Source organism: Parus major, chromosome 2 (assembly GCF_001522545.3).
Source record: "Parus major isolate Abel chromosome 2, Parus_major1.1, whole genome shotgun sequence".
Classification (NCBI taxonomy): Eukaryota; Metazoa; Chordata; class Aves; order Passeriformes; family Paridae; genus Parus; species Parus major.
Genome location: NC_031769.1, coordinates 18,356,453 through 18,383,923, shown reverse-complemented (window position 1 = coordinate 18,383,923; position 27,471 = coordinate 18,356,453). Strand labels below are relative to the sequence as shown.

Sequence of the window (27,471 nt, the reverse complement as noted above, 5' to 3'; positions counted from 1 at the left end):
AGAAGGAAAAAGTGTCAGCCTACATTCAGCCAGCATGCTATATCCCCTTTTTAATAACTCTGGAAACATCATATCCTACAGGTAAGGTGCTGCAGGAATTTTGTCCTGCCCTGTCCAATTCACCTGTGCAGGGAGGTGTACTCTACACAAAGCAAGCACAGCTTCTGAGAGTAGTAATAGAGCCAGCCTGCACAAATCAAACAAGCTGAATAAAAGATGCATTTGAATTTAATGTTCATTAATTGCAGAAAATTTCAACCAATGCCTACAGTACCCTGATGTGCTTGCATAATAAGAAAGGAACACAACTTGGGGCAATTGCACAATGTGCTTTCCAACACACTTCTTTGAATTACAGAGATTAAAAACAAGTTTCACAGATTTTGAATAGTGATTATCTCTTTTCTTGAAAATGTTTAGTATTTTCTGCTGTGGGGAAAAGTAGCTGTAAGTTTGATCTTTAGGCCTCCTCTCAATTACAATTCATAGACTTTGAGAAACGGTAAATATTGCAAAATTAGTTCTAGGACAATACCAAAAAGAAGCTCAAGGAAAAACACTCTTCACAATGAAAAAAACAAGAGAATCTACATCCTTGTCACTCCACACATCTACCTGTGTAAAGCACATTTGAGTCATTAGGTCTTGTTGTTTAAACAGGCCATACAGGACTAAGTCTGGGCAGGCACTTCAAGGGTGTTGTTTCCACCACAATATTGGTTTTACATTATTTTCCTGTCACAAAGCTTAATTGCACATTTTAATTCCAGCCTGATGGGAAGATATGAAGGAGTATTTTCCAGAGCATAGGAAATTTTCAAGGGAGGCCACTCGGATGTATCTTCCCTGAAAGGACTACTACTGAACACTGTGTGTTATAGTGGGACTGTGTCCAACCTACTGTAACCAGCAGGAACATGGACTTCTCAAACCCAGTTTCAGCTGCAGTTATTGTTTGGAGGGGTGTGCTCTTCATGATGGCTTGCAACCATCTAGGGACACTGTGTTAGCAGGGAAGCAGACACTGGTAGAGCAACAAAGATCAAAACCTGCCAAAGGAAAGATGTCTGTCTTTTTTGACACCTGCAGAACGTCCTGGAAACAGGCACATAACATAAAAGTAAAGTGAGGAAAGAAATAAAGACACCATATATTCAGCACAAGACAGAGGGCACTGAAAAGAAAGTTGCTGCCACAACCACTGTCAGATAACAGCAAGAGGAAAGGAATTGTAAGAAATTAGTAGATGTAGGTACATTGTACACAGAGCATTAGAGACAGCTATTTGTTACCTATTATTGCTCTCATTTCCTTGTCTGTTTACAGCCTTGTCCTGATTCTTACAGATGGAGTTTAAGTTCTTTTCAGGCAGATACAGGGGTTTTTTGTGTTGAATTTGTACAGTTCCTGGCAAAGCACTCTAGGACTACAGCCATTAAATACTGCAGTAATTCGGGAATTTGCTGAGAGCTGACATAGTGGCAGCTATTCTCTCTGCCAGAATTCAACCAGGGTGTTCAGATGGACACACCTATATCCACTGAGCCACGGCACCCAGGGGTTCATGTAAGTGTTGTTCAAAGTGTTTGGGGTCTACAAACCAGCGGAGTTCAGAATATCAGCTACAAAGTCAGAGGAAGAAAGAACACATGGAGGACAGGCAGCAGTAAAGTGAGGAGGTACACTCCACTCCCTGACCCAGACCTGTGTCAATATGGTGCATTAAATGCTTGTCTCAGAGGTGTATCAACACTGACACAGGCACTGTCTGTACCAGACTTTTGAAGAGTGTGAGAAGCACACATTCAGACAGCTTGTCTGTCACCACGCACATGGCTCACATCGGCATACAGCACTGGCATGGAGAGCAGAGCGTGGATGGGATCTCATACCAGAGAAATATTATTTTTGGTTAGCTTAGTCTGACTTCCACCACTCTGAACAAACTGTGCACTGTGTGTGCACTACTGTAACCTCAGCCAATGGTTCTGTCAGTCCCAGCCCACGGTGCCCCTGATAGCAGCGCCAGTTCAGATTTGGTGCTCAGATCAACGAGGTACCAGATGGTAATCGGATGGCTGCACATCCAAAATGCCCTGCTCTTCAGGGTGGCTCTTCATTTGTTTGCTACACACTAGTAATAACCAAGAGGTGGGAGAAGCTCCTGTAGCACTCCTGGCAGATTCACCCTGCTGGATTCTGCTTGCAGCGGGAACTCCTTGTCCCATCCTGGCAGTGCTGGTGCTGCAGAGGGGATGGAGCAAGGTCAGGGGCAGACCTTCACCTTCAGCCTTGGAGGCTCCTCAGTGGAGCAAGATCTGCAAACCACATGTGTGACAGTCAGCAGTGTGGAGCTCCAGTGGGAGACACAAGTGGTACCACGGAAAGAGAGCGGGAGATGGAATCACCAGTGAAAGAGAAGAACAGAAGGGAAGAGAATTTCAAGGATAAATTTAAGAGATTTGTGATATTTTGCTGGCTGCATGAAAGAATTCTTGGGACCCTCAAAAAATCCTGGATCTGTCTCAGTAATTTTTGAAAGAAAAACGGAGGGGAAAATATATTTGGCATTGCAAGAATACCAGGTGGCTTCACTGTTTGGCAACCATCTGGTCTCAGTTTTCTCTTTGTTAGTAGCACCAGCATCAAATGAGACAGAAATAGAAAATGTTAACTTTTAAAATATACACAATTAGACAAATAAAAGCTACCACCAAGCAAAGGGAATCCAGCAAATGGATAGCAGCGTGAAACACATAGCAAACCATTTAGAAGAAAAAAATTAAGCCACAGCCACCCTGAATTAGAACTAAACTGCAGTTAATTTAATGCTTGCAATATTGCACAAGAATTATATTTTTTCTAGTTTCCTAGTAGTTTTTCATCATCTTCCCCTCCAGCTCCTCCACACACACAGTAGAAGAGCTGCAGAAACAGACAGAAATGTTCAGATTACACAGAAGGCAACTGATGACAGAAGAAAAAAACTAGAGGAAGGAGGGAAACAGCAGCAGTGCCAGAACTGTAGGTGACTACAAAGGAGCAATCCAAAGGCCCACATTTCTTGATCTGTCAATTATAATTAAATTTAAAATAAGCCATAGTTGAATTTCACATGGAACTTTTTTGTCAAAGATAGTGATAAGAGCGCAAAGAATTTAAGACATCTCTGAAGTGTCATTTCTTCAAGATGGTGGTTATTGACCAAAATGAAGATCAGTTATTTAAAATATGAAGTGAATGCAAGGCTAATTTTTCAGATGGAAGGAGAGGGAAAACTATCTGCAGATTGATTTGCCTCGATGTAAAACCTCTTGTTTGCTCACATGCAGTAGGCAATTACATGACACTGCTTTTGCAAATTACTAATATAGTACATTTGCATGAAGAGTTTTGGCACAAAGATTTTGCTTCGTTATTTTAGAACTGAAAAAAATCACCAAGTAGAAACAGAAAAATAACAATAGCAAACAAATCTAATTTGAAAATTAAAGAAGAAAGGCAGTTCAGCAACCAAAGACCTCCTGGCCTCTGCCACTTGACTTCATGGTCTTATTCCAGCTGTCAGAGAAAACAATAGATGAAAACACAGTGAGAAGACTGAATATTCTAAAAAACTGCAACAAGGTCCCATAAATGCCAATGCATACAATGTAATCATTTCCATCAAAGAACAGCAGCTATTTATCATGGTATATGGGCAGAAACTTGTTATCACAATCATATTGTGCACTAAGATTAAACACTACTCTGCCATGAGAAAACTCTTGACAAGTATCTTGAATTTTTAATTATTTCTTTTTATTAACTTCTCCTAATTTTTAACAGCTGTGTAGTGGTAAACTTGCTTTGCCCATTTCCACCTGCCAGCTAAATTTCTGAAAAATACTTTATCTTCTGAAATTATTAATTATGGGTAGATGCCAATTGAATCTTTTATTGGTTCAACCCAATAAGGGGCATCCTGCTGAACATATATTTTAAGACACACCACACACAGAGTGAGAAAGAGCCCCCAGTAAACATCAGGAACCCAAGAAAAGCAGAGATGTGGCCACTGGGCTGAATCCCCATAGCATCCATGGGGATTCCAGTTCAAACCTAGTACTGAGGATTCTGCACTTGTATCTTTTACCAAAAGCAGTAAAGTGCTAATTAGAGTACCACAGCTTCAATATATATACTATATTCAAATCTATATACTCTATTCAAATCGTGACAAAAATAACTACAATGTGGAAACATGGGTTAACAGGAGATCAATAACCCTGTCTCCTCTCAGCTGCCCATCACTTTGCTAAGTGAGTAAAAAATCCAAAATTACACCACAAAAAATACGTGACTGAGTGATGACACAGACAGCACAGAAAAAGAACTGAGAATTTCCTGAAAAAATATCATCCCCTTTTCTATTACTCTTTAACAGTCAATATAAAAGATATTCCAGTTTTAAGGGAAAAAATGAGATACAGATGTGTGTTGCCATAACTGTTACTAAATACTTCAAGACTTAAAACTAAAGGCCCTATCTAAATTGTATTTTGGCAAGGATTTATAGAGTGTTATTTGGGTAACATGGAAATAATTGATACATATCAAAGGTGGATTATTTTATAAAAACTCCCTACTATGCACACTTAATATCTTAGAATTTCTTGCTTCTGTTCTCCTTGATGTGATGACTATTAAAAGACTATATGTAAAAAAATGCTTTACAAACTGTTCTCAAATCAGAGGCATGTCATTCTCTCAAAACTATTCAAGCTTGACATTATTTTAAGTGCTGAGAGTAGTATGTAAAGAAATTAGACAGGCTGAATTTCAGAAACAAAAATGTTTGAGTTATCACAAAAATATTTGTTACCAAGATGCAGTGTTACTACTGTGTTTTAATGGCTTAGGAAAGGCATTCTAAACTAGCTGAGTATTGCTATTTTTAAATGTCAGTGAATATTTATATAATAGCTTATCACACTCATCTACAACAGTCTCTGTCTCTTTAAGAGTAAAATGCATTAATTTATTTTTTTTTAGATTTATCTATAAATCAACATAAAGCTGGCAATTTTGACTAGGAAGTCAGGAAATCAGCTCAGCAAATATGGTAAACTGTTCATAATTTCTGTCATTAAGTGTAATATATATCAGTGACTGTCCACATAAACCACTGCAGATGTCATAAACCAGGCTGAACAACCAGCCTGATAGTACAACAGTTTTCTATAACATTTCCCACATTTAAACCTTACATTTAGAAACAAACAGATTCAAGAAACTGTACCAGCTGGTGGAAGGAAAACACAAACAGATCATGTTCTGTTTTTATTTGAAATAGGAAGATGGTGATCAAGTATCTTGTACTTCAGAGTTCTCCAAGTCCTTGCCTACTAATTAAATTCAGACACTGACCAGTGACACATTTCAGTTTGACCTCAGCCACCTAATGCTCTGAAAAGAATGTACAGGGAAAAAGGTCAAACAAATTCCAACTTACTTTTAACTACAGCCTCAAATCCTCTGTGAACTCCACACCACATCTTGCTTCTTAAAATGTCATAAAAGCTTCAGGAGACCCCAGAGAAACAGCATCTTTCCCATGAATCTTTTTATGAGTCCTTCAGCTCACACCAAAGCAATTCCATGACTCCAGTAATTACATACGCATCTCACAATCAAGAAAGACTCAGTAAGCAAAACAGGACACTATTCTTTCCCCTTAAAAAAAAGGCAAGAATTACCCAAGCACGGTATATATTATCAACTCCAAAGTGATATACAGCCCTTAAAGTTAGCACTGATTTTATTGAGAGTTCCATAACTAAATACACATAAATCTGGCTTTTAGGTCAACCCGTTTCTTTTACCATAGTACGATGGAAGTGCCAGGTGCAATTCTAGCTGATTCAGCTGGAATTTCTGCCAGGAATTCAAGGGAGTATACATGGCTACAGATGCTCAACCACATTTTGAATGGATGCAGTGTATGCTTTTCACGTGCTTAAGCTGCTCTGCCAGCCAGTGCAATGGAGACGGTGCCACAATCCCAAACTCACGCTTCCTGCTTCAAAGCAAATACTGCCAGATGTGCTACCTCCATCCATACTGGCATGCACAGGAACACTAGATGAGGTTGAGAAAGGCTTCTCAGACCCCTGCTGAGCCATCAGTCACATTATTAGCTGACCCTCAATGTGGAGAAAGCAGAAGGCAAGAGCAGAATTTGTTCCTGGATACCTTTTAGCAACTCGTTCAGAAATACCATCTATTTATTATTTTTAATTTGCTGAAAACAATATAAACACATGCCAAAAACCATGCCTGAGAATAACAATCCTTGTAATTCCCTTATCCAATTCTATGTCCTAAACGTACAGGTGAGAAATGCACAATGCAATGCTTGATCTTCCCTTACCAAGTGGCAGAAAGCACTTCTCACAGCATTAACTAATTACAACTATAAATTATATTCACCACCCAAAACCTAACAATGCAAAGAGTTCAAAACCTCCACAATAAGCCAGAAATACTATGACTATTTTTAATACAAATTAAGCCACGGGCCCTTAAGAACATCTGAGTGAATAACACAAGGTGGATTTTGCTCCACTGTAGATATTTCTCCAGCCCGTCACATTAGCATACAATTATCACATAATTAGCAATAAAACAAAATATCTTCTAAAAAAGTCTGTTTGCCCCAATATTTCACTGCCCATTTTCACGATGTCTAAAAGCTTAAAGTTTTTTCTTCTTAGCCTCTTCTTTCTCTTGTGCTCTCCTGCTTTTTCTTCTTTTTCATCTCCCTTCCCCCCGTAACCCATCACCAGAGATGGAGCCTTTTTCTTTACGCTCATAATCAATCCTCCCAAGCTGGATTCCACTGCATCTTGACATAACAATCAATTACTTTCCACAACCAAGGGTTTCCAGAGAAGAAAGAGTCCAACATAAAGCTTTCCTTATTTGTTTTACAAAAGCAAACACAACCTTTGAACAAAATTTTAGGGATGAAATGGCTGTGGGTTTGATAGATAACTATGTCAAATTTGAGTACATGCAAAATTCTTTTTAGAAGAGATCAGAGAAAAAGTTAAAAGACTGAAAAGTGTGGTAAGGGGAAAACAAGATGAAGGGCAGATCATTAATAGAAAACTAGAAATAATAGGAAACTAACTAAAATAAAAATGAGCAAAGGGCAAGACAAAAAAAATTAATATCAAATAAATAACAGATACACTATGTTCAGAATCTTCTCAGCATCATTCTCATTTATGAGTATATTTTCCCTTGTCTAATTCACAACTCAGGCTTTTATTCAGTGAGTCAACTCCCCCCAAGACTGCAGAATAAAGAAAATGGAATAATAATAGGGGTAATATTGTGATAGCAAATGTTTAAAAAAAAAAATGAAGGTCCAAAACCCATAGATTCACCCATTCTTAGGAAAATTCAAGCACTAATATGAAGTTTCCTAGCAAAATTACTATCCATATACTGCCTGATACCAGCAAGCTAAATCTGAAATCCCAAATGAGTGTATTTATAATGCTGAACAAGAAGACAGTGTTCTGTTTTCTTCCTACATGTCAGCAAAAAGCCATCAATATGTTACTTCGTAACTGCAAAACATTTTCTCTCACACTTATTTTGTTATATCCTGAAACACAGGAGGTCAGTACTGCACTATCGTAAGAGTTTTCCGACATCAGCTGCCATAGAATTGAAGAAAAAGTTTTCTTATTTTGAAACATATGGTCTGATATATTTCCCAGGAGGGAAGAAGGCAACAGTTAACCCTCTTCCTTGCTCTTTATTTCTATTTTGTGACTAAAAACAATTTATTTTTTTTTTTAAACAGTTGCTTTAATCCGAGGGATTTTTATTTTTTTTCTTTTCTTCTGAAAGACTTCATCTTGACCCTCGCAGTTTTAAAGTGTCCCTGTACAATTACTGTGCTGAATCTGCATAATTCAGATGTTTTAATCCACTATTCTTTTGAGGAAGGACAGAATGTGATCTATTTTCCTGCTTCAGTTTGTATTTTAAAATAAGACAAATGTTTACAGCAGATATTTTTTATGGAAAATTATGATTGTCATGCAATTACTTTGCCACAGCTTTTGCTTTTAGTTTCTCCTATTAATCCATGTAAAGCTCCACTTTTACTTATGGGCTACAATAAATGCTCATCATATTTTAAAGGAAAAAAATCAACACCAGGGCATTTTTCCTCATGACACTCTCTGTGAACTCCAGCGAACTCCTCCTCCCACTCCTGACAGTATTTGTATGATGGTTTTTGTTGCATTCTCAATCTGTGCCCTTTGAACAGTGCTATCTTGAACTGCAATCCAAAAATCAATACATATCTATCAATATCAGGAATATAATTTTATTTCCTGTTTTTATTGATGCTTTCAAAAATTCAAAAATAAATCTTTTTAAAGCATCATTTGAGCAATTTCCCTTCAAAGAAATAAAAAACAGCTACAGAAATTTAACATAAGCAGCAACTGAAAAATATACACCTACGACATAAGCCCTAGGAGAACTTGCATCCTATTTAAGTTTCAAAATTAGACTATTTTACAAAGCAGAAAAAACCTAGATGTTTCACTGCTGTTTAAACACCAGTATATTTCAACCTGAAATGTCCTTGTCTCTGAGGAATACCTGCTAAATACAGGAAGCACTTGGCTAAAGGAATTAACCGGCATCACAAACAGCACTTTCACTGCTAGATGCTTACTGGATATTATTCTTCTAGTGTATAAAAATAAGAACATTTTCCTCATTTTAGAGATCACAGAACTAGCGAAAGAGGAGAAACACCCTGGTTACCAGAGCAGATCTTGATTTATATCACTGCTTACTGAATCATATTTCTTTTTCAGTTTTAGGAATTTCACTAGTTTTTAAATCCCATTAAATCTAAACAATGATATCTTATGTATTTATAACACTTCAGCTGTGTTCAGGAAACTATTTTTTAAAACAATCACCAAACCAATAGTCCATGTTTCATGAAGACTCACTGCAAAGCAGGCTGGAGATCATCTCATCAAAACTTCTGCTGAAAGCCTGGCTTTAGATCAGGTTATTGGGGCCCTGTCAAGCCAAATCTTAAATTTTTCAGCAAGGGACATTTCACTACTTCTCTGAGCAATCTATTTCAATGTTAGTTGTTTGCATGGTGAAGTTGTTTTTTCTTATCTCCAGGACAGAATTTCTTCTGAAGCAGCAATTCCCACTGCCTCTTCTCCCACCACCATGCAACCTTGCAAAAAGAGAACCTCCATCTATCTTTGGACATGGGAAGACTGTGATTAAGTTTCCTCTTAGTCTTCTCAAGGCTGAGAAAGCCAGTTTTGTCAGTCATAGTTCAGACATCAAATTCTCCCTCCCTTGTAACTTCTTCATGGCTGTACTGTGGCTGGCTGGGATGTAATTCATTTTATTCATGGCAGCTTGTATTGTCCTGTGTTCTAGATATGAAACCAAAACAATGCTCATCACACATTAATGTCACTGTTGTGAGAGCTGTTGGTCAACAGCAGTTTCACAGCTTGAATATTTCTCAATCTGCATCCTCAGTGAATAGACTGAGGGTGTGAAACAGTTTGGGAAGGGACAGAAACAGGCACTCATGCCAAAATACTCCTTTTAAGACATCACCTATCCCAAGCATGTAATATCTGATTTCATAAAGATAATTACAATGACTTTTATATTCTAGTTATCTTAGTACTGTTTCTTACTTCTAATTGCCCAAATTCAGGGGTCAATTTATATCAAAACTACAGAATAAGGCCATTAAAAGGCAGTTCTTTATGGAACCCATGTGCATTTTTTTTTTATTTTTGAATTACAACTTAGGGCAGAACACGCTTTTCAAAAAGCTATTACACGGCTTAGACAACTAAGTCTCAAAAGGCAGTTTAATAATTTGAATCCCTAGGATTGATCTCAATATTAAGGTGTTCCATTTGTGATGAAAATAAATTGGAGTTAGGCACTTGGGGTAACTAACTCTTGGTTTGGAAGTCAGAATGTAAAAGAGCCGGAATAAAAGAAAACCTTATCTTATGTTTCATTCCTCATAACTTTAAAGGTTACCAAACACCATTTTTACTTCTGTAAAAGTTCTTTTACCACCAAAAAGGACAGCTGGTAGAATGCAACCAAAGAAACACAATCTTTATTAGTTTCCTACTTTCAACTTTCCTAAATTTATATCGCATAAAATTAAAATCTTGAGGCATTTGGCTCCTGCAGCTTACAGGCAGTTCCCTATAACTAGAGAAGTAAAAGGCAGCCTAGGCTAAAAAGCAGGTCATCTTAACAGACTGTCATGATCTTGCCATTAGGTCATAAACAGCAGATTTGGCTGCTCTACATACAGTGTTACACCTTCCTATCCATAAGCTGGAGCTCTGGAAAGTTACAGGCATCCAAGCTTTCATCAGTTTGTGTTACTGCAACTGGAGAGATTCCAGCAAAAGAAATTCAGGTACCACCTCGGACCAGATGGAGAGAGGCCCTGGAAAGATGCAAAGCTATTACAAAGAATGACTGCAAAGCTCAGATTCCAAAGGAATCATTTTGGCTTTGCAGTAAATTTTACTAATTTCAGAAGTGGGAGCTTCCCAAAGACAGGTGACAACACAGGAATAAGTGCTCCTGCTTCTGATTTGCTGTTGTTATCTTCAAAAGTAATAGAACACAATGAAAAGATGGTTCCTGAAACTAGAGAACAGGAGTATAGCAAATTTTGTAGCAAGGGTCTCAATTGTTTCCCACCAAATAAATCTCAGACCAGGCACATTAACATGATGAAAAAATTACAGCTGACTGTGAGACTGACAATACTTGGGGTTCAGATGGGGGAGACAGAGATGGTAATCTAAAAATGTGCCAAAATAGCCCTTTGGACCATAATGATCAGGTTTGTAAGGGGCACCTAACTGTTTGGCAACAGCCAGGAGTTATTTTGCATATCGTCACCAGGGTTTTAGGATTTTAGTGGGATCTGGACAGTGAACATGACAAAAGCAATGTATGATTTAGTATAAAGGATGTGGGCAAGAGGGCAGCCTGCTTTCTAGGCGTTACCTAACCAAGTTTAAGAAAAAACTGCATTTCTGGGGAACATGGGGTTAATTCTGGCTCTATAAACGGGATTGGAAGAAGAGCCTTCTGAAAGAAAGATTAGGACTGGGATTACAATGCAGCCACACAAGGGAATCATCAGCAAAACTATTTTCACAGAGGAAAACAGAAGAAAAAAAACTGGGGCATTTTGGAAACACAGCAGTATGATTTTTAACTTGCACTGGATTTTCAGAAGGGCTGATTTTTCCAGCTTTTTGGCCCCTTGCAAGAGCTCAAAAGGATCAAAGAAAGATGTTGTGCCAACTCTGGCAGCCACGGTGACAATTGCAGCTGCTTTGAAAGAGGAGAAACTTAAGTTGTGTTAGTAAGGAGATCTCCAAAGGTCTCCGTGAACTCTATTAGAAAGCAGGGGAATGGTGTTCATGACACATCATGTGACTTTAGGCCTCAGTGTAGTAATCTATATACAGTTAACAAAGGGCAAACTTCAGCATAAGAATGATTCTGTTCTCAGTTTACATCGTATTAACTTCCCCGGCATGTACAGGTGAGTTCTCGGCAGTGTAATGTTAATGCGGCACTATCGCGTAGGGCTCAGCACATGTTACTCTGTTGTAAAAAGTGCTTGTTTTCATTTGCACTAATTCACAAAATTCAGTAATTGGCAATAGGTTGCTCGTAACATTAGTGCAAATTAGCAAGGTTCCACTTAATTTTCTCTAATTACTGGACTGAAAAGGATGATCATGTACATCGAGAGATAATTAGCTAAGTGGGTATTAACCGGGGGTTTTGTGTGTGAAAATCTCCAATCATTCAACTAGACACTGACTAAGGCATTTCCTTTTGAGATAGATGTTCCAAATGAACCCCATTAGCTCCCCAAAGCTGCATGGTAACAGCTGGAAATCAGCACAGGCAACACTCAAAGAAAAATGGGCTTGAACAGGAGCAGCTATTCCCTTCTGAATTGGACTGCCTCAGACTAATTGAGAACAACTTCACTGGGCTGACAGAGCCTGTAGTTCCAACATGATAAAAATGATGTTTACACTCCCCAGGGGTACTGAGTAGAAGTCTGCCTTCTTGCATAGGAAACATTAGCAATTGCATCAGTTGTGAAAAACAGCTGCCTGAGCACCCCCTCCCAGACCAAAAAGACTCGACAGAGGCTGTTAGTTCAGGACCAGCAAGAGCAGCCACAAAGTCAGACAGAAAACATGCACAAATGACCAGCACTGGACTAAGCAGCATACGAGCAGGCAATGCTATGGTAACAGAAATCAGATTTAATTGAAAGCGAGGTAAGAAAGAACTAGGGCAATAACCTCTGCCTTTCAATAGCATACATTCCTACTGTAATTGAAATATACACAATGCAAACACCCTTAAGACATAATATGCTTCAGTAATTTATTTCCAAATCAGGGTCAGGACAGTACCTAATATTTGTTTCATTTCTGTTGCAAGAACATGTGCCTCAAAGAAAAAAAAACCAAAAAACTGGTAAGGGAAGATAGAATATAAAGCAATTGTAAGTCACGTGTTTGCTTCTGCTCTTTCAAATGAAATATCAAGCAGGAAATACATTTCCCCAGTCCTTCCTTTCCTTTCCTAGGTGAAATATCTTTCTATTTCCTCAGACAGACAACATCTCATCATTGCTGTTGTAGCTCATTACCAGGGTAGTAACAACAGGCAGCTACTCCACCATTTCCACAGCAAACATGAATCAGCCTGGTGAACACAATGAACCTCGGCCATCAATTCAGTACAGAACCGGGTTTGCAGATGAATAATTTACTGCTGTCATCTCAAAGATTACAAAAAGGAAACGGTCTATTTATTTGTAAGGCAACATTATTGATAAATGTCCAGTTTAACCCTGGGATTATATTTGCTAACTTTTTTTCTCCTCATAGTGAGGAAATTCCAGTACAAAACTGCATTTATTTAGGTTTTTGTTACAATATTAGTGTTTATAATTTAATAGCTAACTGTCAAAAGAAAGCCTAATTTACTTGACCCCTTCGGCACTGCATTTTTGAGAGACTTGTAACAGCATAAGCATACAACTGAAAAAAATAATCTCTAGTAAACCAAATATGCAATAAATTAAGAAGTTCCTAGCTGATATTTTGACTTTAGCCACTTAACTATGATTCCAAGAGAAGGCTTTTGCAGTCAATTTATTGACAGACTCAATGTCTGCACTGCTCCATCCAGCCTCAGAGAGATCCAAGACACTGAAGTGCTGTTGTTTAAGTCTCTTTGCAATATAAAACACTCAGCTGAATAAATTCGCTTAGCTGAGGACCCACAGCAGCAGCAACAACACTACATCTAGCTCCCAAGCAGCTACAGATGACCACACCAGACAGAGCAAGCTCCTGGCTGTGACTTTGTAATATCAGCTTGTTTCAGCAAAATGATATTATCCTGTGATTTCAGTAAAATCCCAAGCAATTCCCATCCTCAGTGATGCACTCGAAGTTTTAGAGAAAAGAGAAATTAATGAAAAATTAAAACCATGTTATTTTAAAACTAAATATGAACTTCCTTCAGCATATATTAGAAACAAAGTTGACTATTACTGAAACACACCATTCTAGCAAAAAATCTTCTCTGCTTTAATTGCAATTAAGGCAACATTTATAGATACTGAAAATAATTCAGTGGAGTAACATCTTTCAAGCCTACACAATTTACAGAGTCAAAAAACATTTTCTAGGAATGAGCTAAATGGTTTTATTTTTTTTATATTGTATGGATTAAAAGTTAAGAAAACTAACTTTCAGTTTATAAGATTGATTATTTGCCAGTGAGGATGTCCCCGAAGAACATAAACTCTTAACTAGTAAAACACAATTTTCTTGCAAGTAGACAGAAATAATGAATCAGAAACACTTAAACACTCCAGGAATTTATGCTTGTGATAAAGCACTAAACAAGTAAAATGAAATAGAAATGCCTGTTAAGACCATTTTAAAACATCTACTCCTCAACTCATTTGCAGCAGGCCAGGACTTCCCTCAGAAAAGTGTCCAAGTTGCATATCTCTGCTCATCCAACACTGCAATGTAAAAAACCTATGGACCACCAGGAAGCTTCTTTTCATTATTTCTGAACAGAAGAAACCAGCATAGGTAAAACATTAAACAAAAGAGTTTCTGCTGAGCCCTGTCACCATGCTTCTCAGAACAAGAAGGTTCTATATGTTGCTATGAAATAAGATGATCAGCACAATTTTCCACGGCTTGCTGGCTCAGGAGAGCAGATGTGCTTTTCATTAGACTTCTGAGATGCCCCATCTCTTTTCAGTCTTTTTTTCTTACAATTGACTCCACTCTCCTGAATAGCCAAATTTGGTCTAGTTACCATTCAGTACTCAAACACTGCCTTCTCTGTAACCAGGTATCAGATTCTACCCTACTTTACAAGTCTTTATCTGAGACAGCCATGACATTTTATACAGCACCAAACACCAAGCAGAAACAGGCATTTTTAGGGGTACTGTTCATACAACCTTTTAGACACTCTGATCCATCCAGATCATTTTACACCCCAGGTGGCAGAAGAATGCTACCCTATGGCCTTGGCATCTACAAAAACAGAGATTTTAAAAGTTTTCACCCACTAAAATCTACCATCAAAACACATATTCATAACTATAACTTGTTTGGAGCACAGGGGTGACAGCCCCCTGGAGTCCTGCCCTCCACATCCCCATTCCACGTCTGTTCACACACTGAGCCCTGCCATCTCTGGTGCTGTGCACTGCTGACAGCCTTCCAGGGCAGCATTTTTCATTGGTATCACTCATTTCAAAATATTCCAGTTCCTGCATGATCAATTCACATCTTGTCACAAGAATTTTTCAGGTTAGATCGCAAAGTAGAACTAACACAAGCAAAGGCCAAAAGCGAGAGCTGGGCTTTAGGCTGTAAAATAGAATAAGAGATTGGAAAAGGATGGAACTAAACTGAAGGAGTTAAATTTAAAAGGATGGAAAAATAAGAGTAGCTTCTGTTGCAGAAGCTGACAGAGAGAACAGCAGTATTTAAAGATCCAATGTTCAATTTAATCCACCAGGAGTGACCACAGGCTCAGGCTGGTGGCAAAGGCCACCATGTTCAAAAGGGATAGTTCTGACAATGTAAGGACATGCACACCAGTGGTGCACCTGAAAGACACCACTCAGGTAAAATACAACACTATTTGATTTTTTTCTGATTCTCCTCTTATACAGATCGAAGCATTTTCCTTTGATCAGAACAGCAACATAACCTATTTTGCATTTATCTCAACTGGTGCTGCACCCTGTGCCCACCCTGGCTCTGTGCCGGGCTGTTTGCATTCCAGCCTTATCGCCCTTGCACTGGAGCCTCCCATCCTCAACACACATCCCTCTCACTGCCTTCTTCACAGGGCTGAGCAACCTGGACCTTTCTTCTGATCATGTTTACATATTTAAGTCTATATCAACAATTCATTTACTGATAAATATATTATGCTATTAAAAATGTATCCTACATTGGAAAAATATATGTGGGTAGTTTCATTCACATTTACATTTCCCAAAGCTTTAAATTAATTCAACTATACTTCCTGAAAAAAAATTAAAACAATAAATTAATACTTCATTTCACTCAGTGAAATTATTTTCATTAAAGTAGAATTCAACTATTTTTAATTCACAAGATATTAAAAAATAACATATTAAATGTAGATCTATTTATATAAAGTGTTTACATTTTAAACTAACCTGAACTGTAAGTAAGCTACAAATCTTTTTTGCTTTTTTGCCTTTTTTTTTTTTTTGTAATTAAAACATTGTATGTATTTCGTCCCCCAAAATTTTAAGTCTAATAAACTACGGGAAAAAAAATAAACCTTTGCCCCAAGGAGTTTCTAATGTCAAATCCTTGCCCTCCCTACCCCCAAATGTTTCCACCAAATACCTTCAAAGCTCTAGCATTTGGTGCAATTAAAGCATTTAGTATTTTCTTCCACTCGCTTTATTTTGAGCTAGGTTAAACATTATACTAATCCTACTCTTTTTCCTTTCTCTTTTTTTCCTGACCCTTTCACTTGAAAGCCCATCAACATAATCTCCTGCAAGCATAGCACTACCTGACAAACTATCACCCCGAATAGACCTCAATCCATCCTGTGAGGCAGCAGTTACAAGAAATCATTGAACTCTGAATGGTCCCTGCACCATCTGAGAATAAATCAGGAGGACAATATATTTCTTGGATCTAAAACAGCCCCATCAATAAGTAACCTAAGCATCAGGAAAATGACCAACTAAAATGCTGATGAACGCTCATGGCCTTTTATTGGGGTCAAGGGGTAGGACTGCCCAGGATCCCTCCTGCCTTTCTTCTACATCCAAATACTCTGAAAGGCCTAACACTATGCAATTTTGGATTCGTGTGTTGTTTTGGCATTGCGCCATCAGGAAAGCCAAGGAAAATTTCTCCTTTCTCCTTCTCACAGTCACACTAAGCATATTACAGTTGCACCAAGGCCAGATAGCTCAGCCTACAGACAGGTGAGAAATTATCAGGAACTGAGAAACAAAGTCAAAGAGAGAGACCGGTTGAGAGAACTATCGTCGAAGCTTCTAAGTGCAAAAAGTATCTTTTGCTTGAGCAGACGAAGCCCTTCTGCAGCTATTCAGAACCCAGAACCCAGAATATTTATTATATTTTGTTGGGAAACATGGGGAAAGACAGAGATTTTGTTTATTCAGTTTTTAATTTCTCTGCTAAGGCTAAAGCTCTTTTCATTGTTTCATTTACTTAAAGCTTCTGCTTTGTAAGACTTCCAATTAAAGAGAATGTGACACTCTCACCAGGCTTGGATTTCTCCTATTAAGCAGCTTTGCTGGTCATTTTGTTAAGACCACCTCCAGAACAAATGCTGACCGAAAACAGAATTAAAATGGATTTAAAGGATACTACTCAGTAGCCAATGCACACAATGGGAACAGCTGTTTTACACAAAGTAAAAATATGCATCTGGATTGACTTCTTTGTTACACTAAAAAGAAAAATAAGCTGAAGTGGTAAAGAGCTCCAGCCACTCTCAACTCTTACACAGAAATCTTTATCAATTTAAGATACCTTAGCAGAGACAAATAATTGCTAAACAAAATGCATACCAATAAAAGCTCTGCAAATGCAGACTTAAATCACAGCTAGTTATACGGGAGGAGCACATTGGAAAATCAGTATTTTCTTTTTTTCTCAATACAGATCTTAAGACTGGATACATTCTAATGAAAAAAAAAATAACTGCATCACAGAATAAATATTATCATGCTCATGGAAATTCTTTAATTCTACACTCCTATCATAATACAAATACATAACAAGTTTACTGGAAAAATATTCAGCTATGGGACAAACTAACCATGTATTGAGGCAATTTCCAGAGCTGTGCTAGCAAAGAGTTTGATGTCTCAATCTATCAGTAAACTTAAATACATGTTAAAACTTTCACTTTCCTTCCTCTTCTGAAAAGGAATTATTTATATAATATTATTTAAATATTTATCCACAAAAAATGTGACATTGAGAGCAATGACCTCTCTCAAGAATCCCTTAAACAACAAAAACTGACACAGAAACATGGAATCGTTGAGGTTGGTTAAGATCACCAAGATCGAGTCCAACCCTTGATCAAACACCACCACATCAACTAGACCGCAGCACAAAGTGCCACATCCAGTTTTTTCTTGAACACTTCCAGGGATGGTGATTCCACCACTTCCCTGGCAAACCTGTTCCAACCACTCTGTGGAGAAAGTGAAGAAATTCTTTATGACATGTTGAGCTTGTAGCATCAGTAGGAAAAAAAAAAAAAAAGACACCAAAACCTAAAACCTGGTGTGGTTCAAAAAAGCCTTGAAGTGGCTCAACCTTGTGGAAAAAAACTGAAACAAGAGATAAGGACCAAATTCAAAACATTTTCAGAGAACCAATAAAATAGACCAATTACAGTTGTTTATCATACTCTTTCAGTGTTTAAGGCCATGAGACTAAGGACAAGACACAAAAGAAGGGAAAAACTAACATTGCCTCTGTAAATTCTCTGTTCAGAACATATGAAGTTTGTTAAGGTATTGCCACAGATGAACACAAAAATTGGACTCATTACAAAAAGATGGATTACTAGCTTCATTCCTTGGTAAGAAACAAGTCAGTACTTCTGAAAAGACATGAGCTTAAAATATGGAACTAAATTGAAATCATTAATTGCCACAATGTGACATTCCAAATGGATTTATCTAATGCTTTGATGTACAAAGAATTAAATTCCATAATCTCGCATTGGAAAAAAAAATATTGAGCTCTTACTCTGGATGAAAATATATTAACAAAAATACTCATATGCCACTTTCAAATTATTCGATATGCCAGCCACTCCAATTTGCTGGGGCGTGGGGGGAGATAACTCATCTCAGCTGTTACACAAATGGAAGTCTAAGGCAAAGACTAAGAAGTTTTTAGAGGAAGACATTAGCAACATCAAGAAAATAAAACAATTTCTCTTAATACAGTGCATTGACTAAAACCATATTCCTGAAAATTTCATTTTTGATATTTCAGAGTGAGTAAGTAAAGGCAAGCTCCTCAGCTATCTTTCCTTTTAATGATGACATTACCAATACTTCATGCTGGATCAGACCAGTCACCTCCTGAGTCAAGTTTCCTCTTGATGATCACAAGTACTGCCAGTTTTTGTGAAAAAACAGCAGTGTCAGCAAAAGGAAGCAGGACTACATGGACCCCCTTTGATTGAATGTGGCAGTCTGAAAGATGCAGATCTGAAGTCCAGAAAGGAAAGAAAGAGTGATGTGATCTCATTTTCTGGCTTTGGCCACACTTGGTACAAATGGTACAAATCTTCTACTGGGACATATAATGGTACAAATACTCTGTTAAACAGGGCAAAGGGACAAACTCAGTACTGACAGCCTCGATACCCGACACTGCTGGGTGTGCTCCCCAGCCATTCCCAAGGCAAGACCTGGCACAGCTCAGCATCTGCTTCAGAGGAAGGAGCACTCCTGAAAGGCACCAAAGACATGCCTGTTCCAGTTTTGCTCCTCTTGGCCTGACCAGTCACTGCACACAACCCAGAGGACACTGAACCCACAAACTCCACATTACCATCATATTTCACACGTGCTTGGTTTCTTGTTTCTCAAATGCCAATCTGATGGGCTTCTTAAACACTGTGAAATGGATAAGAAATATATAATATCCATTATGGGAGAGAAGCCAGAGTGTGAACATAAGCCAGTATGCTCTATTTGTCTTTGGGAGCAGAAACATCTTCCTGACCCTCTTGCACTCCACAGTAGAGTTATGTCCTCAGACCCTGACTGCAATCCGTGGATGACTCACTTATTATGACAATTGTTCTGTTCTCAGTCTTTATTTTAAGTTCGCTAAAACTAAATGCATTTTTCCTTCATGTGGGTTGAAATGCTGTGCAGTAATCCAACAAAAACATAACTAAAACACATCATGGCATCCAATTACCTGCAACACAGTTGTGAGCAACAGACTGACCGTTTAAAAATCTAGTTCCAAAAATAAAAACCAGAAAGAAGCTCGAGAGAATTTGAAGAGATCCTCATCTAGAACAAAAAGCACACTTCAAAGATTATAATATTTTGTAAAAATATTTAAACCATAGAAATGCTGATATTTCAAAATTTAAGTTATCAGTTTTATTAATTGCTCCTCTAAAAAGCTATACATATTTCAATACTAGTGCTGATGCACTAGAGAATGCCACAATTCAGTTCACAAGTAACAGCTATGAATTCTGGGGCTCTCTTCTGTTCCATTTCTATTAATTCTGATTGTACACATAAGGGTAGTGGGAATCACTTCTGATTTTATTGAGCCTAAGATTTTTTGTTAAGGATGTCCTACTTGCCCGTTGATTCGATGTCATAGGACAGTCTATAAAAATGGGTTTGTCCATAAGTACTCCATTAATAATAAATCATGATTGCTCTGCCCTCATCCTACCACAAAAATTACCTCTATTTCATATAAATGGGTGATTCCTTCATTTTTTACAGTTAAACATATGTGCATCTGCATCTGAAATACACGAGAAAAAATGCACTTTTTTTTTTCTTATTAACATATATTATAAAAATTAATCTAATTATATTAATATATTTTGCAGCTTACTTCTGAGTCTTGGCACTGGAAGATGCAATTTTTCTCCCATGACTGTGTACTTCATAGACTTAACTTTTTAGCCAGCAGGAAGTTTGCACTGCTTGCTTCCAAGACTCTGCAGATACTATTATGCTTCCTTATTGTGCAGTTCTGCTCTGGTTTTCCCCTATCAAATTACACAAGGTTTTCATACCACTGTGTTTAATAACAACAGGGCAAGCACTAAGGCCAGAGAAAGATAATTGTTACACTTTTACTTTTGTATCATCAAATCAACAGTGAAAAGCTGAAAAGTTAGATAGGATACCATTTTCCATAGATGCTCATGTGCAAGTCTGTCTAAAGTTCCTTCTGAATATTGGGTAAGTATTCATCTTTGCTTTGTAATGTGCTCCCTTCATTGCTATCTTTGCAGATCTTTTCTCAGAGAATTGAGGAAACGGTACAAAAAGAGGAGACTGAAGCAGTTGTTTCGCTCAGGCACTGAAACCTGTAATTTTGTCCTTAGATATAAATACAGATACACATAATAACATAGGTTCAGCAAAAAGCAAAAGAATTTACTGCTTTTATCTACACGGCTTAACTTACTGATTATCAAGGTGTGATGTGACCCAAAAAGAAAAGAGGGAAGAATAGTCAATATTGTAAGAAAAATAGTTCTTTGTATAACCAACTAAAACAAAACAAAATAAACCCCAGTACTATCTAAAGTCCTTTATACAAGTAATATTTCCTACACTGACCAGTACATTACCATTGAAAGTTAGTATAAAATTCTGTATAATAATACAGGCCAATTATATCAGATTTTTTTTTAAATTAGGATATGCAGTCAGTACCAGGAATCGTATTTAAGACTTAAGTGTTAACAACTTAAAGCTAAGGCAAACAGTACTTCTCTTTCAGAAAGTAGCCCATAACCATATCTTATGTCCCAGTAGAAGATTTGTATTTTCACATATGAAATCAAAGAATTTCAGGGTGTTACAAACGTGTCAATAATACAAAAGTGTATTCCACGGAGAAGTTCCCTCTCTGCTGCACAATCAGTTTATCTATTACTACTACACCCTGCTTGGTGTCTTTGCCTCATGTTCTCCCAACCACAGGGTTACAACGTGTTTATCTCCAGATGTTTGCTCAGCATCTAGGACAGCAAAGAACAGCAGACAGGAGAGAAGTGGGAGCAGTACTGTCAAATTCTGAATCTTACAGCCTAAGTAAATGCAAGGGGTAAAAAAAACAAACAATAAAAACAAAAAAAAACAACAAAAACAGTGTAGATATATGGTGTCACAGCAACAGGAGCCAGTCCAGTGCACACAGGACGTAGACAGAATCCCTAACGTACGTGGCAAGATAAAAATCAGAAGAGGTGACAACCATTTTCCCAGAAAACTGGAATTCATTCCATCTCCTGCACTCCTCTGGAACTTTGTATTTTTCACATCAAGAATGATTTTCATGCCTTTGATTCACACAGATAAAACAAGCCACTTAAATGGTCTTCATAGGGAAAGAAGGAACAAACCAGGAATTGGAAAAAAACCACATTTAGTAGGTGAGCATGATTCACAAATTATTGCTGTGAAGGGGTTCACAGGGGAACAGGGCAGAGCTTTCTGCAGGCTGTCCAGGTTTATTTTAATGCATCAACCTAATCAACATCTCCAGGACCTGTCACTCACAAATAATAGCAAAAAGATGCCTGAGAAGGCTGCACTCTCCTGGCTCTCTCACCCCTCTCCTCATACACATATGGTGGATTGGGTTCAGATCCTCAGATAACTGGAGAGAGGAATATATAAATAATCAGCTCCTGATAGCTATCTGGAAAAGTCTCATCTTTAAAATATGTTCCAGGGTCTTCTAACAAAATCACCCAAAAAGATATACCAAAGACTCTCTGCTTGCCATATAATACCACCTCCTCCTTTCCTCAGCTGAAAGAACATATTTTTATCTCTGTCTCTAGCTCCAAAAACTATTTTCTCCAATGACTTCTCCAGTGAGCTCACTCAGGGTACCTCAGGAAATGCATCCAATTTCTGCTTTAGTAATCCACAAAGCATTTCATTCTCCTATAGCATTCACTGTGGTAGTTCTGTTCCAAAGATTTCATAAAAGAGGTGCATATAAACTGAAAAGGATTTTTTAACAAATCAAGTTAATAAAAATAATCTGCCTGGAAGATTGCTAACATGTATTTTTGAAACAGAGAAGCAAAGAGAAAAACGCAAGATTAGAGAAATGGTCAAGAGGAACCTGAGGAAAGACAGGACAGAGACAAATCACTGACTATGAAGAGCTGAAGATGCAGGGGAACTCTGGAGGTCATCTAGTGCATCACCCTACTCAAAGCACAGTCAAGTACCACAGATTCCTTAGGACTGTGCCCAGTCCTCTTCTGAAAATCTCCAGGGATGGTCACTCCACAATCTCTCCACGCACCTTCTGCCAGTGTTCATCCACTCTAACACTGGAAAAGATTCTCCTCATGCATAAATGCAGTCTTCCATATTTCAGTTTACACCTGTCATCTCTTGTACTTTTACACAGAACTGCTACACAGAGTCAGTCTCTTCTTCAGCCTGAACAAGGAAAAGCATGGCCATCCTAGATGCAAACACCTGATCATAAAGATTTTTTTATTCCCTTCTCTGAGGCTGACTCGATTCCAAATGCTCAATAATACCGTGATTATCCTGGTGAGAGTTGACAGGTAAAGATCCAAACAGAAGAATTCCTGAGAAAGTAAAAACTGTTAAAATACAATATTGTTAGAATAACAGTTTGATTCAATTGCATATGTCTCATAAGACACTGCAGTACTTCTTGAAAATCAACACTTTAGGAACTCTATCAAGAAAAACTGCAAGTTTCTTCCTAAAGAAACACACATACACTTTCAATTATCCAAGTTAATAAGGGAAGTACAAGAAATTTTCTCCCATACGAAAAAAAGCGCTTGGAGTTTCCAAGGACAGCAGTCTCAGGGTGTGCCACCACAGGCCAGGACAAGAAGAAAGTAGAACAAGACCCATGATTTTGTATCAAGTTTCCCATGAGTTACTGGAAAGTACATTTCCTCAGAAAGTGCTGGAGTAGAACACACCTTAAACATCAGCCCTCTGTTTGATCTGACACTTTGATATTCTTCCTGCCAAGAACTGCAGCAGAACATCTCTGTTTCTTTTTGCAACTTCAGCTGGAGTGGCTGCTTTTGATGTACACAGCATTGCCACAGATGAGGACTAAAGGCCATGGAGTAATTTACAGTGTTACAAAGTTAGAGAGATCAGTAGCTAAGGTACACCAAAGAAATTCCCAAGTAAACAAAGCTGAAATGAGTGTATTGGTAACTTCCATAGCTGAGTTTATCTAAGAGAGGCAAGTGAATGTGGAAAGTATCCATTGCATGACTATGGTGTAAGAGAATTCATTGATTCCCCAAAAAGATGGATTTTTCATCAGATGAATAAAGAAAAATCTTGTTTGAGACACTGGATCTCTGTCTCTACTCTTTATTTAGAGGATGAAAGACCTAAAAAATCATTTTTCTCCTGTCAGGAGGTATACTGGACTGTGGAGTTCTCCAGAATGGAAAACAAATACAGCCTCTCCTAAAATGCATTTGTATCTCCTTCCAGCTACAGAGCTGGATGAAAGCCCATAGAAGCAAAATCCTAAAGTGGGGAAAAGCTCTGATATTATATAAAATAGAAGAACAGAGTTCTCTGGAAAGCTTTTAAATGTTGTCCTTTGACTTCTTAACAACATAATTTTTCAAGTGTTCCAAAGAGCTATCCATTTTCTATTGACTCCATCAGAAAACACTATTTTGTTTTGTTAGTTTTGTTCTTGTCGTGTTATGTCAACATGACACCCTGGCACCTGATGCTGACCTTAATGGATTCTTGACAAAGGACCCAGCACTGCAACTTAAAACACTGTCAAATGCTGCTTAAATGAAAATAAAAACAACAGATTTACAAAAAACAGTGTATTTTAGCTTGCACAATATTTAATGGTGTTTCCTTTACCAATTCTTCATGCTTTGCTGAGCAGAATAAAGAGTAGTTCTAAAGCAACAGATTTTGAAAAAACACTTGGAGTCGTGCAGTTAAACACAGGGTTGTGCCTCTTTGGTACCAAAAGCATTAAAGGTGCTTACTCAGAAACTAGGTATTACTTTAGAAAAGCATTTCTCCTTATTCAGTAGTCAATATAATTTTTGTATTACCTAACACGGAATTTGTTCAATCCCAAATTGTCAAATGCATTGGCAGGAGGCTCAAACAGCTCTGATGAATACTGGAATGTGGTAATAATGTGATTCTATCCAGCCAAGTTTGGTTTCATATGAAAGGCTTTTCTTGAACCATGCATACACTTTTTTTCTACAGCACAGGACTGAAATAGAATGAGACCTGAACAATGCCAAATATATTTTTTTCAGCTGGAAGTCTTTCAACTTTCCCTGAAAAGACAGGGCAAGGGACTAGATGGCCAATAGGACTGATTGAGGATGGCAATTCCTCTGTCCTTATACTCTTCAAAGTATTACAGAAAGTATTCAGAATTTACAGTCCTATTTTAGGACAAGTTTTAAATTGGATAAGGAAAAGCACCTGGAATCTTTATTTCAGCATTGAAATGATTCACAGGTTAGGCTCCTTAACACAGGCTAGATGTACATCAACAACCAGGAAGCAAATTATGATCAAAAACATTATGGCCTCTCTTCCAAGTAGGCAATATTGTGTCGTTATAATTTAGATCTGCAAGTCTTTTGCTGAATAATACTATTGTAAAAAAAGGTATATTGTAAAACTTAAAGGTTTCTCTCCATTTCCAAGATTTGAGTAGATCCCTATTAACATTTTATGACAGTGCATTGTGAACAGTTGCAGTAATTTTGTTCATAGTCAAACTCCAAGTTTCTTGCTGATACTGCTTATCCAGTATACTAGAATACTAAGTTCTTAGTTTAAAAATAAAAAATAATACCAATAATAAGATTCCTTATGCTTCCATAGTGCCACAGAAGCATGTTTCAAACAGGTTAGGGAAAGCCACTTCTCCTATATCCTCTGTAAAGAGCAGTAACATTTTATTATTCCACTTCATCCCAATTTTCTGTCAAACTCCTAAAAAACAGTGGGCTGAGAATTCATATTCTTTTTAAAAGACCCATAAAAATACTGGTTTAAAGTTCCTCTTGTGACACAATGGTAACTCTGGTACACAGAACAACTGAATTACAAGAAAATGAACCAGACTCAAATCTGAAACCCACTCAAGTCAAGAGGAGAGAATCCATGAACTGTCCTCTTTTTAGATAGCAGAATTTCAGTATGAAATAATTTCTCTAAATTTTATAATAAATAACCATAATGGCAAAAGGTAAAGAATTTTTAAGACTGTACACCATATTGCTACCCTTTCCATTTAGCACTCCTTCAATTTTCTCCATCAACCTATAAAGACCTTCCAAAAAAGAAAGGTCTTGCTGTCTACTATCTTATTTTTTGCTACAGTTTTTTATGATAATGAAAATAATAGCTATGAATTTATAATGAGAGATCTCAACTAAAACACGACTAAAAAAACCTAATTTTCATAAAATCGAATGCAATCAAATTTTATCAATTGTCTTACGGGACAACTTCCAGCACTACATAAATTAAAACAGTATAAACTGGACAGTGGGGAAGAGGAGGGCTTTTCAGATAAACATGAATTAATATCAGTCAGAACTTTATATTATGGTAGATAGCCAGCATGGTATTTGGATCACCTAAGTCTTCTTTGCCATTTTCTTCTCTTGTTTCCCCTCTTTGTTTTACATTTTAATTCAAATATATTTCTTATTAATCTAAATATGTTTTGATTGATAATGTGTTTATCACAACTAGCTTACAGACTGCCTCATATATTAGTTGACAGAGGCCATAAGATCCATAAACTGATTATTCAATCACTTCATTGTTGATAAATATTAAAGGCTTCTAAATATCTGCTAATGACAAATTCATTGTTTGTTAATCCCACGCTATTTTATTATTAAGTTTAATGCAAGCTAACAATGGTAGTTTGTCAAAGGAAAATGAACCTTTTGAGTTAAGCTGTATCACTTTGAACATTAAAAACTTCATTCAGATGCTTCATGTACTGTTGCAAATGAAGCATTCCAGTGATGTCAATGGACTTACAATAGTATGGTAACTAGTGTAAGAGAGAACAGAAATAGAGCCTTGGGTTTTGCAGTATTATACTAACTTGCAGATTTTTTTTTTATAATTACATCGCAGTGCTATTATGTATTTACACAGAAATACTACTACTAATTTGAAAAACTATGAAGAAGTGAAGTGACCTTATAATATTAACATGACAAAATAATTGTTTTATTTACCTGACTTTGCAATTCACTTTGTTGCTTCAGGCGAAGATTTTCTGGTGTATCAGCCACTGTAGTGAAGGACTGCTTTGGGTAATGTCTAAAAGAAAAAGAAGCACAAAGCCAAACAGTAAATATTTGCACAGGCTAGAAAGTCAAATGCACCCCAGCACTCCTTCCTGCAGTGCACAGAATTGTTTCATCGTTTGGCATGAATTAGAATTATTTAAAAATATTCTGTCAGACATGCCTTACAGAAACAACACAAAGAGTTCCTGTAATGAGTCTAAATCCCACCCACTCATGGTGCCCACTGACTTCAAAGACCAATTGGCCAAAATTTGCTTTCAATACAGTGATCAAAACTATATTTAACTCCACTGTCTTGGTATAGCTATGTGCTGGACAAAGACTAAACTAAAAGCCCTTAAAATGAAATTGTTTTACGGAAACTGATGCTACATAAGAGAGCACAGCTGAGTACCACGGGGCCTTTAATCCTTTAGTGCAGGATCCAGAAGGACCACAGCAGGTACTTTCTGGGTAAAGCCAAATGGTTTAACAGTGAATACATCAACACAGAACTGCAATATCCAGTACCAATGGCTGTGGTGTCTCAGAACTGCAATCTATCAGGCATCTCTCTTTCCATTTGAAATTTTATACCTTTACAATAGGTTTGCTTTGGCATTTTATGGTAACATGCTCTAGGAGAGCCTGCTTGAGCAGGGAGGTTGG

General features: G+C 37.5%; 1 protein-coding gene across 3 annotated transcripts in view; it reads right to left on the bottom strand.

The window, feature by feature from the left end:
• Positions 1 to 27,471, bottom strand: part of NEBL (nebulette) — a 249,119-nt gene that overhangs the window by 148,763 nt on the left and 72,885 nt on the right. For all 3 annotated transcript variants that reach the window (XM_033511643.1, XM_033511645.1, XM_015617915.3), the window contains one exon: positions 26,749 to 26,833. In XM_033511643.1, coding sequence (XP_033367534.1) covers positions 26,749 to 26,833 — 85 coding nt within the window. Of the gene's footprint in view, positions 1 to 26,748; positions 26,834 to 27,471 lie in introns of those variants that run through there.